Here is a 19,671-nt window from a genome sequence, read left to right on the forward strand (position 1 = left end):
AATTGGAAAAGATAATCTTAAAAAAAAAATATATGTCAAAGAATTTTTGTTTAAATGATGATAAACATTCTTCATTAAATTTGAATTTTCTGTATTTTTTTCTTTAAAAAATTCCGTTAGGAGAAAAACACGCGCACTCAATTTAATTAAGATAACTCACATAGTGGCCCATATATGATGTATAAAATCAGCCGGGATACAGACTTATTATCATCAGGAAAGGATTCTCTCCTAATTTCAATAATATATTAAAATATTATTTTCAGTAATATATATATAATATTTTCATCAGCCATAGGCTCTAGGGTCTACTTTTCTGGTTCTCCAAATAACAAAAAAAGATAGAAGTTCAGGTTCTTTTTGATTTGTAAGTCAATAATTATTTGATGTCAAGGGTAAATAGATGTTTTACCTGTTAGCATTTTTCGGAAAAGTATTCTGGTACGTTTTGTTCTAAATATTAGAAAAGATTTTGATGTGTTAAATATGAGGTTAAATCAAGCTTAGAGGGTCTATATATATATAATTCTTAACCTATCTAAATAAAATAGATATACATTTATATAGTAGTGATCCCATGGATGGGCTGTACACATAACATTGATTTTTTCTCTCACCAGACCTAGAAAATGCCGGATCCAAGTGTAAAACGTGATCGAATTAATGGAAGGAAAATATGGTAGTTGAGATTCCATGAAATTTAACATACCTCTTCGTTCAGTGTCACCACAAACGGCATTTGTATTTTTGAATTTCTAATAGCAACAAAAGCGCTTAAAGGAATTAATGAATTTGTTCGGAACTAATCATACTATTAGAAGTAAAACACCGAAACCTTTTCATTTGAAGAACAATTAACTGACACAAAAGTGAATTTCGAGCATAATTTCGTAGTAATGTTTTGTGTACCGCAATAAATCTATTAAAACTTTTCTGAAGTAGAAGTGAAGTTATTTTCTATTATTATTATATCTTCTTTATCGAAATATAATATATTAAAACAAAATGCATCCCTTATTCCAAAAATCACTGGATTCATAAATTACTCTCGTTTATAACAAATCTGTATCCGCATAGTAAAGGGGAAACACACAACTTTTCGTTTGATTACTTAGAAACATTTTTATAAGCTTATCGCTGGAGATGCGCAAAGCAGCTGCGGAACGTAGAATAATGATAAAAATAGCCGTAGATAAAATTACAACCAATTTTTTACAATTTTTGCTGCTTATGGTCTATTGTCATGGTCATAGTCTATTGTTGCTCTAAATTTTCGTGTCCATCTTTTCAGGTGTCGCATGCGTCCGAATGCGTTGTCAGCGCGCTTTTTGTTTCACCACTACTACATCACTGCCTTTGCTTGCAGTGAAAATTAATTGCAAAAACCAAAGAAAAAATTAAAAACAAATGTTCTAGGTGCTGACAGCTGTTGCCAGAACTAAAACTTTTTTGGTTGCAATTGCAAATTTCACTCTTCTTTTTTTTACTTTTAAGAATTTTTGCATTAAGCTGGTTCGTTTTTGCCACTAAAATTATGCAGTAAGCCGACTGTAATAAGGAAAGAATGAAAATAATGCAGTTCTCTTAAGTATTCGTCATTTGATCACAACTATTAAATTTTTAATGTGAACATGTGACTTTGTTTCCTTTGAGAATATCACTGAAAGGCACATAAAAACCGGATTGTAATACACTTTTAATACGTAATTCGTTATGTATGTGTCATAACTTCCACTACGTTGCACCACTACACACACGCGCGCATACATATGTAGAAGAAAACATTCTCATTATGAGCGCAACTTTAAAATTCCAAACATAAAGTTCGGTGCTAAAATGCTCCGAGAGCAACATTTGTTTTTCTTTTCATGTTCTTTCGGCGATTCTCATTTTTGTTGTAAATATTTTATATACGTTTTTTCCATTTTTGAAGCATTTTACCATTTTTGCTTGTTATACTTCGCCTCCAAATTCGCTTTGTGCATAAAGTTAGCATTAAGTGTAAATTCGTTTTATTATTTGAACACCTGAGCTAAACTGAACTGGGCCGAGCGCAGCCGAGGGAAACTCGAAGGTTACCACTTGCAGATGTAAGGCCGTCTGGGAACATCAATTGCGAACGTCACTTTCATTTTTTCGCCAAAAAAATATCTCTACATACACACCTACACATTTATTGTTACATCACAGTGTATGTGTGCAGTAGCAAGAATTTAAGCATTTTAAGTTCTTCTTCTTCTTTGTTTGTTGTAATAATCGTCGCTTCAGCACATAGTGTGTGTGGACGCTCTTGGCCATAAAGTATCCCCGGAGCATTTGGCTACTTTATTGGCTTAAAATGCAATTTCAAATATTGTTAAGTGCATACGCTGCAGATTTCTTTTGTTGCAACATTTTGTGACCTTTTGTTATTATCTGGTGAAATTTTCTTCGTATAAAAAGACAGTGCGTTGAACGTGTGAATGTTTGCTAAGCTAAACTGAAAGTTTTAGAAAGCTGTTAAATGCAATTTAGTTTGATATGCATGGTTCATGGGCTTCGTAACTTTAATTGAATTGTGAAATCAAAATCGACTTTGAATCAAAATCTTGTTGCCAATCGGGAATGAACTTAATGACGAGATTTTAAAAAATTATACAATGCCAAATTATCGCATATACAATTTGATAACTGGCTTTGTCAGCTTTAGGTTGCACATATTTGAAATCATCCCTCTAAAAAAACTAATAACGCGGTTTCACAAAATATAATAAGAGCGCGATCCGATTCCGCAACTATCTCAAGAGAACTTTGCAAAGTGCTCTTAGATGCTTTATTCGGTAACTCTTCTTCTTCGGTGACGATTTTCAAAATTTTTTTAAGGGACCCTGGTGGGGGGTGCGCCGAAAACGGTGAGCATGTAGAATAATCGGATAAAAGCCAACGATGGCGTATTGTCAGGTCTGATATATTTCCTACTAAGAAAACCGCGTAGATCATATCCTGATTGACTTTAATATACCCTGTCCAAGATATAAAATTTTGAGGTTTGGTGGTTTAATAGAGTCTCAATGTGGTTCTCTGCAAAACATTTCAAACGGCATCATATCATACATCAGTGATGGTCAATTGTCATCGCCATTGCAATTGATAAAATAGTTTTCAAACACAAAATGGATTCGAACCTGGACTGCGAGGCATTATACATTTTCCAAGTCTTCTCTAAGAAAACCATTTATCAGATTAAAGCGCTACCCAAAGTTTTCCGACGAAAAGTTAGACATAAGAGATGACTTATGTTTAGTAAAATCGCTTGAAAATAGAGTGCTTTCTTTAAGCTATACTATTTTTCTCTAGTTTTTCAATGGAAAAACACCATGCGGACATAATATTTATAGCCAATTAGTTATGTAAGCATTGGCAATAAGCACTTAAAATTTAAAACCACTCTATACATGCAAGTCAAGCTGACGATAAAGATGATCATTTATTGATAACATAAAATAATAAAAAATAATGAGTCAAATTTGTAATAACAGTTGATTCTACCCACCATCACACTCATTCCTTAACGCAAGTGATTACTTATACTTTTATTCCATAAATAAAAATCACTTTATTTTCAAGAGCATATTGATCTTATTACCAAGTTTTTGCCGAGCGCAGCAAGAAAATGCGAAACTTAAAAAGTTATTGTTCATCTACAGCAGCAACAACAACAACAATATCAACAACAAAAGCAGCAGCAATAGCAAAGCGTTGCGACAGCTCAAGTAAATGCCAGCAGGAAATTCGTTTTGTTTCGTTCAACTCACCTGGGCACGGGGGCGCGTATACGAAACATTTTGACTGCCACCAAGGGGCGTGTGTGCGTTCAACGAATGTAATTACAGCGTCACTTATTGCCATGCGGTTGCACTTTATCTGAAGCAATGTGGCGCAGTGAGTTGTGCTGGTTTTAAGTACTTTTGAATCAAAATGTGCTTCGAAACTTTTTCATTAAATCGACGTGTGGCGTGAAACACTTACAAATAAACAGTTATGAAACCGCAAGTACATGCGTGTGTATACAAAAATGTGTGAGTGTGTGTATGTGTTTTTGAAGTTTTGAAAAAAGTAAGGGTGCCTTATATAGCGATTACGCGTCGCAATCCGTATTGCTTTGGCTTAAGTTTGCTTTATATATTTATAAGTAGTACATACATAAATTCCCGCGTATATACCGTTCTCTGTGCGAGTAAGCGCGTGCTTCCGTTTCCGCTGTCTTATCTGCACTGAGATAATAAACAATAAAATTGTGTATAAGCAGAAAAGTTTCGCTTTTTGTTTTGTCTACTTTACACAGCTTGCTTTAAGAAAATTTGTTGCAACTAATGTGGGGATGACAGTGATAACAAAGCCAGGAGACAACAATAACGAAAGAGGCAATTTGTTGAGATTTAGCACTTATAGCAAATGCCAAAGGCATTTCGCATATTTGTCTTTTTTCGCTGAGTTATTTTAGTTACATATCGCCTGCGGTTAAAGCGCCGACATCAATACATTTACGCTAATACTAAATTTTACACCGATTCACTCACATACATATTATTATATATACCTATTTATTTATATTTTGCGCTTATCTGTACACGTATAGATATTTTTGGGTAAATAATGGTTATTCTCTGGGTAATCAGATCGCTTGAATGGCGGTTTGCAAAGTTTTCTCAATGGTTTTGCTTCATTTCCTGTGTTCGTATGGGTACATATTTACCATATATATAAATTTGGAATGTTATATCCTTATACTGAAGTGGAAGCGAGAGCATGTAAGCAGAAATACCTAAAGGTGTACAAAATCACTTTATTTAACTGTCTTCAAACATATGAGCAGGTACAAATTTTATTGTCGGTAAAAAATTACTACGATAAAACCTCTACAGATGTGTGTTTAAATTAATATCTGGGTTTTTTCCATATAATTGTTTTGGTTTTGATAGGATGAAACTTTTTGTGGTAGAAATACGATAAATACAAGTATAATGAAAAATTTAAGGTTAACACCTAACGTGAAATTTCCAGACAAAATAAAATGTTCTTTTGCTGGCATATTTTGATTATACTTTCACGGAGACCATAATAAATTTTATATGAATATTTTAAATATTTTTTTATTCAGATTTTCAAAGTGTGGTCGCTTAGTTCATCCCACTCAATCGGTTTATCTTTAAATGCGTTTTTCTTTTTTAAAAACAACATTGTTCAAATTGGCATTTTGCATATATTTTTCTGTACAGTGAACTTCCAGTTTTTCGATTATAAAAATAAATGTAATTTTGTCAGATTTAAAATTTTTAACAGCCGTCGGTCAATAAATTGAAATACTATCTTCTTCTTCTTTAATGTTCCCGTCTATCTCAATTCAATATCTCCTTAAATTTCCATCGACAGCTCAACTACCAGAGAACACTGTACTATTGATGATGGCAAGATTCTATGAAGAGGCTCTACCGCTAGGAATGTAACAATGGCCTGTATAAGCTTTATGACGGTACCGACATTACTCAGCGATTTAAAATCAAGTAGACGCGCGGAATATGTTGACGAAAATAATTCAACTATTAAAATATTAGCGGCGGTATTTGCTAAGAGTATGTAAGATAAGTCCCTTCTGTGTTAAAGTAATGAATTTGATGAGGATGTAGATTTTACTTAATTGAATTCTTCGGATTAACGCCTGCTTTAAAAAGCGTAACGATTTCATTGACATTTTAGCTTATCTAAAATCGCATTGGTAGTTGCAAAAATAGAGAAGACTGGATTGGAATTCTATCCTGAACTGGTCCAAATCGACCAAATGGCTATATCTGATATGAACTAGCTTTTCGGGTAGTGTATTTCTCAACTAATTTTGAGGAAAGTATCAATACATTATATTACTTCCTCTCCTTACATCGGTGGTATAAATTTGGAGTAAAATCCACCATTTTATTTTATTTACATATATTCAGACTGATTCCAATTCAAGGCCTATAAACCGACGTTTCTTCGAATAGGGTAACTGTTTATAAAGAACTTTCTTGAAATTGTTTTGTTTTTTGTTCGTGATGTTATCGCAAAATCTTCTCTGGGCCATGCAAGCATATTTGGTTTAAAGTATAAGTCGAAAAACCTTTCTCATAACGTCTGGTGATTGACTAACTGCTGGAATCCGAAATTTTAATCCCACACCCTTAAGTAGTGAGCTTTTTTCCATTACATGTTGACTCAGAGATTTGATATTACAAGCCTTAAGCGTTTGCTATTAGAAAAACAATCTTTAATTTAAGCTACTGTCACGACCAACTTATCTACAACTGGCATCTATACAAATGGAATCTATACAAATGAAATCTTAGCTCAAGCTTTTATATTTGCTTTGTTTTTTTAATTTCCATTACGTTTGACTGCCGGCCAAGATTGCCTTGGGTAAATAGTGCAAGGTCACAAAGAAACTCGATATGCGGATTGTTATCGACAAACACACTTACACATGTGTTACTCCCTCATTGTATCTGTTTGTATGAATGTTTGCCCACGTATTTAGTGGTGTATTACCATTGTACTTCTAAGTACATAACAAATACTGTAACTAGGCTAATTTTAGTAAACGTAAAATAATAGGAAATTAAGTATGCCCTAGATCCTCTCAAGTAATTCTTGGCTAAACATTACGCAGCATTGCATTGCTGTCAAAGCGAACCAAAACTGGATATTATCCATATTTCTTATTATTATAAAAAAATATATTAAGTAATGCAAAAATATGATTGAAATAGGATAATAGGAAAACATATTTTATTTCATTCTCTGAGAAAATAAAGTAGTTAAAAGTACGGGAAAACTCCATAAAATGATTGAGGAAGTTTTCCTTCGCAATTGTTAATCGGAAATAAATTATAAGCGATAGCTATCGCATTTATTTCCTCCATCATAGCTGAACCATACAAAGTGACGAATCGAGCAAGCAAATAATATAATTAAATTCGAATTATTCCTTACGTTTACAAAAAGACAGACCAGTATAGAAATGTATCGAAATCAAGGTTTATTAAAACGATTGTCGCAACATATAACTATAATTATTACAAATCCACTCGCGTAGGCCTCTTTTAATGAACAGTGCATATTGATCCTATACAATGGCTTGCGACGACCTAAACGGACAACCAATGTGTGGCAATAATCGATAAAGTTTCTCCGAAATAATTCGTTGATTCGGTAGAGGTTATTCAAAAGAATAGAAGAGTATTTTTGCAACACTTGTAATGTTTCCAAATTATCTAAGAAATAAAATATTATTATTTGTTTAACAAAAACTTGAGTCAAAAATAACTTTATAAATAATGATTCCCCGATCGGTTATGTACGAAGTACTAAGGCTACAAAGAAACACGAAAAACTAATATACTTATATATAGTTCCAAGATAGTTCGTCTCAAAAATACGTACGGCGGAGGTTTGGAAAGTAATGGTCCGTTACGGCATACCTTTCATGTTCGGCATCGTTTACTCCTTCGGAAGTCGATTTAAATCATACCTTGAGAATCCCAGAAAATGTAAGCGATACGACAGCCTACGCATTGTACGTAGCAGATTGGCCGAACTCTTTTCGCCCACTATTGCGACTATTCCTTTGGTCTGCTTCAACGACGAACAAGAAATGTCCTTAGCCTGATTATTTAATGTCATGTCATGTGAGACAGTCGTCATTTTAAGTTAATATTGTGTCAGCTGTCTCAGTTTTGACTGAGTTAAAGAAATTAAATAAACAACTTTGTTCCCAGTTGGATTGCCATGTGCTTATTTGTGGCTTAGCGGGTGCGGTAAATTGGATTCCTGCAAGTGTTTACGAGTTTCAATTGCAGTTAAAGAAACTTGCAGCGATAGCTTCCGCAATGCACAACATTGTTAACATAAAATGGATTCAATATCAACACAGACGTCTAATGACTCTTTGTCAAATTCACTTCCTCTGCCATAAAAATAATTATATTCATAAGTAAATATATAATATGATATTCTCCTTGCCATTTCTTTACCATAAAATTGGTGTTAAAAACAAATATCTCTAAAGAAATACACCACGACAGCTTGATCACTTTGTGATTTTTTATTCACTTAATTCTAAAAACAAAAATCAATTTTTTTCTGGCTTCCTGTCCTTCTCACTAGCGAATACACTAAAATTGTTTTTACAGGAAATTAATGAAATATTTGCCTGCATCCGACATTCAGTGCTTAAAAGCATTAGAAACAGTTAAGTTTTACTAACAACAAACTAACTGCCGGAATATACATAAAGGAATGTTCTTAGAAAGTTTTTAAATGCTTACCACAATGCATATGGATTTTCACAACAACACACGGTTAGCTAACTAAGAAAAAGCTAAAATAGAAAATATCCAATTGCTTTAACTGGAAAATTTTCGGAATGTTCATATACCAACAACTTCAACTTGAACATTGACAATGACAAAGTAATCTCCGGCGCCGCTGTGCTGAGCAATCACCGGCAACCAAGGCCAAGTGGGGAACACCCACGCACACTCATATACACATACAAAGCAATGTTCGCAGTATTTAGTACTAAGGGAGATGATGTTGCTCACTTTTGCCTCCTGCAATTGTAATATGGTTAAATGGTTGAAGTTCGTGGTATTATTTTTTATGTTTTAAGATTCTTTTGTCTATCCTGATCGATGATTTTGATACAGAGTTTTTAGATAAATTTATCAAACATTAAGCGCGCGCTTTTATTTGAATTTTTTGATGGTTGCCATAAATATTTATCTAAATTATGTACAATACAATACATACTTTTTGATTATTTAAAGGTTCTATCTGATGGTTTTTGAGATGCAAAACAATATTTTTTACTGCGTTAGGAATTACTTATTTATACCCTTAACAGGTGATATCAAATTTGCCACGAAGTTTGTAACATCCAGAAGGATACGATGGAGACCCTGAGTTGATTTAGCCGTGTCCATCTATCCGTCTGCCTGTGTTTACGCGAACTAGGCCCTCAGTTTTTAAGTTATAGATATAAAATGTTGCACACGTTTATTTCTCCCCAAGAAGTTGCGCATTTGTTCGAACAGCCGATATCAGACCACTGTAGCATATAGCTGCGATACAAACTGAACGAACAAAATCAAGTCTTTGAATGAAAAATTTCTTTATTTAACGAGATATTTTCACGAAAAACATGACGCATAGATTATTAACCAAAGTAGTATAAAATATCGTTTACACACGAACTTAGACCATCTTTATTTGCTTTAATATAACTTGCAGTATCACATCAATAACGCTCCAAAAGTTACCTTCCAACAGTTCAATAATACGTTTTTATCAACATACGACTGATGCCAACATATTTCTTGATATGAAAAAGTCGCGAATGATCGAAGGTTTTGGAATTGAAGGTTACGTTGTCTCCGTCTTCTAATTAATCAGCACCCAAGCATGTAAATTACTTCTTCAAATTTGCCGTTATGAAAATGTATTTTAGAAATAATAATCCACGAGTTTTAAACAATTTTAAGGTCTTAACCCTATTATGTTTTTTTGAGAATTGCCATAGGTTCAAAAAACCAGTAATATCAAAATGCTGCATATTGTACTACAAGTATATAACTTAATACAATGCTTGTTAATTTTTGTTTTTTCTATAAAGAGAAGACTAAGTCTTCTATATCTTTATTTAATTAACTTTATTTCTATATTTATTGAATTTATTAAAAGAGAAGACTATGTCTTCTATGTCTATTTATTCTGAATTATAATATTTCCGGAAGGCTATGTCTTCTTATTCGGACTGTAAATTATTCAGGGGCGTTGTGGAATCCAAGACAGATCAGCTGTTCCTCTTGCTTTGTTTCTGATAACAAAACCGATAAAATTGGTTTCCGTGACACCCAAAACCTATACACTTTCTGTTTCGAACGTCAAACCAATAATATCTGAATCCATGACACCTACTACATTTTTTTATGGGTTTCAATTCTGATTCCGACAACTATCAGATTCTACAACACCTCTGACTAATTGAATTTTTACTTAATATAATATTATAACTATCGAACAGCAATCATCACATTGAATGCAACGTGAGCCATTTGAAGGGAATTTAATGCACTTTAAGTAAATATTGTGAGAAAGGTAAATTATTAAATTTGGAACAAATGGAAATGTGTCAGAAATTGAAATGCGACAGAGGATATTGAACTTTATTGAAATAAATATGTTAATTATTAACTTATATTATTGTAAACGTCGGCTAAAGCATATGTGTGCCCTTCAATAATCAGTCATTGAATTGAATTCAAATCTAGTTCCAGACATTTGATGGATATCGTTTTCTATATTTTCCTTTGCATTTTTGCCTGGAATACTTTGTATTTTTAACATCTTGAAACCAGCTTCGGTTGTTTCACTTTGGATTAACTATTTCGAAAAAACTTCGATCCTGAAATTTATTAATAAAGGGAAAAAATTGCACGCTTTTGTCACGACATGAAATTTGGGAGAGTCTTTCCTGTAAAGTCAAGAGATTTGTGAATTTTTGTGGTCTTTCTGTAGGTCAGAACCTGTTCACGGATTATGCGGACTATCGACAGACGGTTAAAGCTTTTAGCTCTCCGTTTAATTACCTGCTGCGGTAACTCAGTAGCGTAGTCGGTATGATTAATTATCAAATGCAACTAGAAACAGTTTACAGAACAGTGAATCTCAAAAAATTATAAAAGATATGCTGAGTACCTCCCTTAGTGCTTGAGAATATATTTCTCCAAATATTGAGTGTTGCAGAAATGAAATCGCTATGAAGAATAACAGTTTGAGCTTGAATTTTCTCTCTTTAGAACTCCTATACCTTATATATTCTATGTTCTTCTACTTACCAGACCCTTTCCTCTATAAATTGAAAATACGCAGCGAATATAACATTTTCTATTATGTCATTGACAAATAAATTTATTTAGTTTGTATTTCAGTATTTTTCTGTTGCACTCTTTTGCAGAATTTTTTTAGTTTTTGTGTGTTTGTTTTTAGTTTAGAGTTTGTTTCGTAAATCATACCAGAACTCACTTAATTTTCACATAATACATACTTTTCAGTTTTCTTGTTTTCTTTTTGTGTTTTAAATTTCACTTTTACTTAATGTATTTATTTGAATCATGCTTTGCAGTTATTCACATTCAAATTAAATTGTTGATTGTAAGAAATGAACTTGCATGTTTACGTGCAGAGTGTTCCAAATAAAAATTTAGTTTTGTATTAAATCTGTTTTTTAACCTCTTTCAGACTATGGTATATTCTTCAATTATGCTGGCGAAAGGGTATTTGAGAGTGTGTAGTCAAAGGAAGGGGTCATAATATCTCGATCTATACGCTACTGAAAGCGTGAAAAGAGATTAAAAGATTTAGAGCAGAATAGGTACTTAGGATATTCCAAGGAGTATTAATCGGATCCACTTTACATACCCTCCACAATACTCTAACTTCATCTAATATTGTTATCCTAATACTGTCCTCATATACTTCTATGAAAAAATCTTATTATTCATCCCTCTTTTTGATTATCTGTACAAATCTGTATCACGAAAATTCGATTTCCAATATAATATTAAAGTGAAATTTACTGCCGGCTCTTTAAATCAATAGGCGAAGATGTCATCTGTATTTTGGGGCCAAGTTTTTAAATTTTTGAACTTTTATGCCTCATAAATGTTAGAGTTCGAAATATTAGAACATCGTGAAATTCTTTTCGTTTTATAGAACGAAAGTTGCATATATATATTTATAGTATGCTGTTGATGTGAGGATGTTGGATTTAGTGTCTTTCTTTATAGAATTTGGGACAAGGTAAAAAAGAAAAACATTTAAGAAATTACCCACTTTCTGATTGAAGTTCTTTACCTTGAAAACAAGAAAAAGCGTTAACTTCGACTGCACCGAAGCTATAATACCTTTCACATATACAAAAATTCTCTACATGAACTTTGATTGGTCAGTTTGTATGGCAGCTACAAACATGCTATAATGACTCGACATGGCTAAATCGTATATACTTTATAGGGTTCCCTTCTGGGTGTTACAAGTTTTGTAGCAAACTTAATATACCCTGTTCAGTGTATAAAAAACCACATTCAGAATTTTAAGAACGAATCGCCATTTTTTAATCTTAAAAAAAAATGTATATATAAACTGGATGAAAATTAGAGGCCTATGCTTAGAAGAGTCCCATTTTCATTCGTTTGATAATAATTATAATCTAACCTGCTCATCTTGCTTTTGATTATGAATAACTTGCACTTTAGCCACTCTGTAGCACTTGCAAGCTTATGTAGTTCGTAGAAAGTGAAAGAGGCTTTTCAGTATTTTACTTTTTTGCACATATATAGAAATCTGAAAGTCAACTATGAAAGTATGGAAGATGTAAAATATTTTAGCATGTAATACTCGTATTAATGCCGTTATATATATATGTATATGTACATATGTATATAGCTACTATGTGTGTGTGCTAGCTATGAGTGATTTTTTGATTAACACATGAATGTTTAATTATAATACTATTTTTGTATATACATATGCTCATATATATGTATGTATATATGAATGCGTATTTAATTGCTTTGCTAGAATGATTTGATGGCATGCTTCTTCATCTTATCAGTTATCAAGATGACTTTTTCAGTGAACATTTTTGTGTTTTGTTGTTTTTTAAAATTTTATTTAAATATTTATTTATTTCAATTCTTTCACATTTATTCTATTCTCGCTTTTGACAGCTTTTTTGCTTTTTCTCATTAATTTTATTTATTTTTTTTACTTAAATCTTTACCAAATAACAGTAAGTAGCTACTTTTAATTGTATGCTCTCATATTTCTACTTTATTATTTTGCTTTTATTTCTTTCTATAAAATTTTCATTTAATAAAATTAACCTTAAAATTTGTATCACAGAGAGACGTGACTTCTATAAAGAGACTTTGAACTTAACAAATGTATACTTCACACATATCTATATATATTTTAACACTTTTCTGCTCTTTTTACAATAATAATATCTTTTTTATTGGTAGTTAAATATATTAGTTTTTATTTACAAAGAAATACAATATCAATTAATTTTATTTTAATTCAGCAGTAATATGACTAAAAACAAAAAACCTTTTGTATAAAAAATTATTTAAAAAAATTTACTAAAAATATAAACACATTGTTTTCGTTTAACATATTTATACACATATACGTTTGGTTAGAATTTCTTTATTTGGCTTTATTGGCAAATTTTCTTTATTTAAAATGAATTAAAATGTATTTTTATAATACAGTTACACGAAATTACATAAGTCACCATTAAATGGTTCATAAATACTAGTAAAATTTACACAATAACAAAATTTGGAAAAATATAGAATATTCGCAAAATTTTTGTCGAATGCACAAACATTTTTTGGAAATGCAAAAAATATCAATAACTTTAATTAGATACGAATGTCGTTTTATAATCGACATTATCAAAAAACTACTAATTTTATATAAACAACAAAAAATATATATTAAAATAAATTTTCTAATTTAGTGCTATATTTTTGGTTGTTTAGAACAGCTTCAGCAAGTTTTCTAATTATTATACACATACACTTCATATTTTATTGTTGTAATTACATAAGTCATATATTCCTTAAAATAGAAAAATACTTACGAAATTGCTTTAATTTTTATGGATGAGCGTGATTGTGAGGTGGAAATATTGGTTGAAAAGTTTCTGCTCTCACCAAGAAATAGATATAAAAATAGAAAGAAATTTTTTTCCTCAAGTTGGTACATCTGGCGAAAACATGCAAGGTTACAAGTCATTCTGTCAATTAATTCTTTGTTTACAAGCCATTTGAAGTAGACGTGTCAGTGTATTTTTTTAATATGGAAAAAATTGCATATCGCGAAGTGGTTACATTCTTTGTTTCAAAAGGTTTAAAAGCAAATAGAAATTTATATACATTTTTTAAAAGAGTATAAGGAGTCCTCATCTTCAATAAATATCCTTGAATTTTGAGCTAGTGAATGTGGTCGTCCATACACGCGAAGGACGACCAAAAACCGCAACTACACCAGAAATCATTTAGCAAGTCCATAATATTGTTAGTGAATACCATAGGCATCTCAGATGACCGAGTAATTTATATTTTACATGGAAATTACATACGAAAAAGCTGCTTGGAAAGTTTGTGCTTGTACATGTGGCTTACAGCTCAAAAAAATCATAATTTATCAAGACAATGCACCTGCTCACAAAGATGTTTTAACACTGACAAAATTCAACGAATTCGTACTTTAAGAATTTGGCTCCCAGCGACAACTACCTTTTCAGAAACCTGAAACCATTCATTCATGGAAAACGTTTTTCGTCGAATTACAGCCGTAAACGGGTATTTTGCAGAGCTTCTGGAAAGTCATTGTAGGGATGGCATAAAATTATTGAAGGATCATTGGAATAAATGTATTAAAGTTAAAGGTGATTATATTGAATAATCAAATATATTTCGTATCAAAAACAGTATTTTTTCATTTCGGGCGCAGAAACTTTTCAACCAACCAGTATGTATATGTATATTTATGATATACAAACAGACAGAAATTTGGCATGGGAGGAATCTCTCTAGATTGAAGATATCCCAAAAAATAGCAAATAGTCGAACAAAGCATCGTAATAAATATATTCAGTAAATTCCTAATAAAGAAGTCTGTTCACTATTTTCAAGATTCAATGTAATTTTATGGAGTGAAGCAACCCTTGTATAAGAGGCTATACGGGCACCATCATACTTCGAAAATTCCTATATACCAAGCTTTCTGAGATTAATATCTACAAATGTTAAGCTGGGATTTCTTTGACAACACTTATGTATTACTAACGCTCAATTTCTCCTCTTACTTAAGTTCTCTGCCTTGATGTCAGCTGAGAGCGTCGGAAAGCTCACCGTTGCAAGGCGCACCCTGAATAGCTAGTGGACTTTATCAGAAATTTTTCAAGCCTTAAGGTTTGCTTTTTCATTACGGGACATGATCGCTACTTATTAATGTCGTTATTCGAAATATGATGTTCCCATTGCTATTTTGATGATCTCATCAGTTCATTTCAGACTCTCCCAGCAACGCTATTTAAGCTCTGTCAAGAACTCTAAAACAGTGGTCGGCATAACCTTATATTTCACGCACAGACTGTGAACTCGGAATACCATAGCTTAATGCTATCGACAGAATACAACTGCTTCTCTGAACTTTGCTCACTTTTAAACCATTTACAACACAAGTCATTTTCTATTTCTCAGGCAGAGAAAGAGAGAGATAGAGTTAGATAATGTTGACTCCAACCCTTTTTTATTCGGCTTTTATAGGGGAATTTCCGAACTTAGAATCAGTAGTGAATTTAATTGTTAGAGATCTACAGCTTTTTCAAAAGCAGCAAATTGGTTAAGTATGTCATTAAGTGAGAATCGCATAAGATTTTAGAATATACAGTTTTGGATATACAAACATTATTCTTTGAATTTTAATTTTGTGAGTAAATCATAGCTATAATTTACTCAGGTTTAAACAAAAAATATTTCATTGCTCATGAGCTCCTCATTCATGTACCTGAGCGTATTGCAGAATTGAGGTTAGCATCGCTTTGTAAAGAATTTCCAGAGTTGTGTTAATGGGAGGAAATAAGAAGAAGATTAATTATCAAACTAAATTGTTAAAGTTGTAGTTTCATTTCTACAAAAGTTGTAAATTTTTCTTGCCTTTTACCATATAATAATATGTATGTATATACGTATGAATGTAGTTGTGTGTAATTATGTATCTGATGACTTGTACTACATTTTCAAATTTCAGTTTCTTTTGATTGTATTTATATATGCATTTCCAGCACTTAACAGTTACGAAAAGTATAAACACAAGTTAGTAGTTTGTTTTGCTACCTTAAAACTAGGAATTAGTACTTATTAACTAACATTCACAAGAAATACGCACAGATAATTGTAGTTACACTTGCAGTATCGCTTTGTTTTCCATATACATACATACATCTTATCAATTTTATTTGCAGTTTTTAAAACATTAGTACTTAGTAGTAGGTGAGCTTAAGTGTACGCTAATTTAATTTACTTCAGTTCAATATAGAGCAGCTGCTTAAACACATATTAAAACCATAATTGTACATATATATTTACACATTTGTATTGTGATTATTTTTAGTAACTTTATGAGCTCTAACTAGTCCACTAGCCCCATCTTTCCCGCTTACTTTCTTTATGGCTACTCTTATTTTTCAATTAATCAGCTTTGTTTGTTGTTGTTTTTGTTTCTTTATGTTTTTTGTTAATTTATACAATAAAGTATATGACTCATATATGTTACATTTGAATTGTCACTTTGAAACGCTTACAATTGCTTTAAAACGCTTTGAAACACTGAGAATACAAATACACCTACAAATACACATACTTACACATGCACACACATGAAAGAAACTTATTTAGTCTTAAATTAGATAAACTAATAGAGTCTAGTGCCGACACGCCTACCTACGGCCCACGCTTATACTTGCCCACTCACATGCCGCCCTTAGACTGCCTAATTTCAGAGAAAACTCTCCCGCGCGCCATGCCGCTCATCGCCCAACATCACCCGCTGCGACGGCGGCTCTCCATACTGATCCTGGTAGTAGTTTTCACGCATCATTGTATTGAGACTCGAGCAGCGGAAATAAAGTATTTCCTGGAAGGGTTTGCGGAAATCTCTATTCAGTGTGGCGTAAATTATGGGATTGAGCAATGAGTTGGCATAGCCCAACCAGAGGAAGAGTGAGGCCAGCGAGGCTGGCACATGCACAGTTTCCGATTCGACAAAGGGTCGTATCAGTGCGAGTATAAAGAATGGCAGCCAGCATATGGTGAAAGCCGACATAATTATGCCCAACGTAGTGGAAGCTTTTTTCTCTTTGGCTAATTGGAAACGCAACTTCTTTTGATGCGGTGAGCCGAGCAGACCGCTGGTGCCACTCACGGCTCCGCCACTACCGCTAGTATGATGCGCACTCAGCCCGCCGCAAGTAGAATATGTGAGCGAGGTGTTACCATAACTGCTGTGGCGTTGTCCATTGCCGCTACCCATCACCGTTAGGTCTGTATTGCCGGGCGGCGAGCCGGTGCCGTTGAGCGCATGCTGCAAATGTGTTTGTGCGCGCTTCTCCTCGAGAACTATGCGCCTAGCGGCGCGGAATATTTGATAGTACACAAAGAGCATCACAGAGAGCGGTATGTAAAAGGAACCGAGTGTTGCATAGATTTGATATGCAAAATTCTGACAGACAATACAGATGGGTGTGCCGTGCTCGTCCGCATGCTCGTTGCCCAGTATGAGGAGTGGCGGTAGCGAAATGCTCGCCGCCACCAACCACACCAGCGCAACGCAAGCCATCATGCGACGCGGTGTACGCTTGACGCCATACTCTAGCGGCTTCGTAATAGCCAAATATCGATCCACCGAAATGGCGCACAAATTCAATATGGAGGCAGTGCAGCAGAGTACATCAAACGACACCCAAATGTCGCAGAGTATGGGACCGAAATTCCACTTGTCCAACACCTCGTACAGCATAGCCATTGGCATGACCAGCAGCGCAACACAGAGATCAGAGAGCGCCAACGAAACGAGCAGATAGTTGCAGGGACGGCGCAGCTTACGGACCATGCAAACGGCAATGCAGACCAGCACATTGCCAATTACAGTGCCGATGATGATGAGCAATAGCACGATGCTGACAATAATCGCTTGCCATGGCGGCAGCTCAATTTCGCCGAACTCGTCTTGGTTCGATCCCTGCTCCGACGGCGATGTTGCGGCGGCGCTAACGTCGGTGGGGTGTGCGCCAACCATGGGATCCCAAACGCTGCTAGTTGTGATGAGCGCGGCGCTTGCACCACCGCCGCTGCCGCTACCAGCGCCCGCATAACTCGCGCTAATACTGTTGTCATTTTGACTGCTACCGTTCAGCGCGCCACTCCCGCTAACGTTTGAGAACGTTGACGTAAGACTGATTACATCGGCAATGGAAATTAAGTTCGTGCTAAATGCGCTGCTATTGAAATCATCAGCACTATCGCTCACTGGTACCGCCGTGTCAGGCGCGTTATACGTAATGCCCGCGCCGCCGCTCAACGCTGTATTTGTGGGCTTACTATCCGGCAGCGGGTGGTGGCGCTCTTGTGTAGCGGTGACAGTGGCGGCAGCTGAAGCCTGCGCTAGCCAATTGCTAAGCGGGAGAGTGAGCAGTAGAAGGACAGTAGCATGTAGCGTGTGGCACAGTGCTCGCGGGCTAGGCTGCGCGCGTTGTAACAATTTGCTGCGTGTGTTGCTGCTGTTGCTATTATTTGCGGTGGTGTTGTTTGGGTGAACTGTAAACGCAAAGCGCTTTGGCAGCGTGTATGTGATGTATTTATGTTTTGTAGGTGTATTTGTTTCGCAATAGTGTTGTTGCAGTTGACGGACGTCCGACTGTGTGTATGAAGCCATATAAAAAATGAATAGGGTTGTATAAGTATTCAAATTAAAATCGATGTATGAATGAGTGTGAGTAGGACTATGCGGAAATTAGAAAAAATTGGACTGGGGGAAATTTTTAGAAAACTCACTTGTAAACTCAAATTAAGCTTTTTGTGTACTTACTCTAACTTGACTAGTTAATTACAATTCAGTTTTGTTTTTGTTGTAAAACCAAGGCGCGCAAAGTCGCCTTAGTCGACCAGTAGATTTTTCACGTGCTTTGTGTGGAAGCATATACGGCGCGCAGGCTTTTGTGCTTTCAAAGCCAGCGCTTTCAGTTGGCTCGGCAAATTCCGTAAATCCATTTATCTCCCGCTTACCTCCGGGATTTGTTTATCTTTCGCTCGCAATTGCGTTGTGGCTTCTGTGACTTTGTATCGATTCATGCTTCATGCGCTCGCTTCACACTAAGCCCAAGTGGTTGTTGATATTTTCTCGTTAACGTTTTTCCCGCTGTTCTTTCGCTTAAATTTCGTTTTATCGTTTGATTTAGTCGCATCTAATCTGTTTGTCATTAATCATAATTGTAACATTACACATTGTGTGCGCATATTTTCGTAGTAAACTGAGGAAGCCTCACATCTCAATCAATTTAGCTTGATTCTCCGGTTTATTTAGTGGGTTTTTGTGCAATTTAACTTTGGTTTTGTTTTTGCATTTTCTGTTCGTCATGTGGTTTTTTTGTTAGTTTTTCGGACATCTCATTTGTTGCTCGTGCCATTTCATTTATTGCACTTAATCACCGTCATATCCGAACTGGGATTCGTGGCAATTAATCTTGTTGTAATTCAAGTTGTTGGTTTCAGACTTTCGTGGGATATATGTCTCATCGGGGAGTTGCTATCGACCAATTGGTTAACTTGCCTAAATTTAGCAAAGCTATACAATGGAGATTGTTTAGTTGAATTGAAACCGTTGAATTTGATTATTTCATCTATCAAAGAGAGATTTTTGAAACTATGATATGATTGACCAGTTGCTGTAATGGAAATAAAAACAAATACTTAAGACTTGAGTTTAAATATGTTTCTATAACAAAAATATTTCAAGATATAGTATTTC

General features: G+C 34.3%; 1 protein-coding gene across 3 annotated transcripts in view; it reads right to left on the reverse strand.

Annotated features, from left to right (window-relative positions):
- Positions 1-10,947: 10,947 nt before the first annotated feature.
- 5-HT7 (5-hydroxytryptamine receptor 7) overlaps positions 10,948-19,671 on the reverse strand; it is a 171,275-nt gene continuing 162,551 nt past the window's right edge. For 2 of the 3 annotated variants that reach the window (XM_036368867.2, XM_036368868.2), the window contains one exon: positions 10,948-19,588. In XM_036368867.2, the coding sequence (XP_036224760.1) occupies positions 16,645-18,579 (1,935 nt within the window). In that variant the 5' untranslated portion in view covers positions 18,580-19,588 and the 3' untranslated portion in view covers positions 10,948-16,644. The remainder of the gene's footprint in view (positions 19,589-19,671) is intronic. The other variant, XR_011394794.1, reaches the window with a different exon arrangement.

This window comes from Bactrocera oleae, chromosome 2, assembly GCF_042242935.1.
Source record: "Bactrocera oleae isolate idBacOlea1 chromosome 2, idBacOlea1, whole genome shotgun sequence".
Taxonomy (NCBI): domain Eukaryota; kingdom Metazoa; phylum Arthropoda; class Insecta; order Diptera; family Tephritidae; genus Bactrocera; species Bactrocera oleae.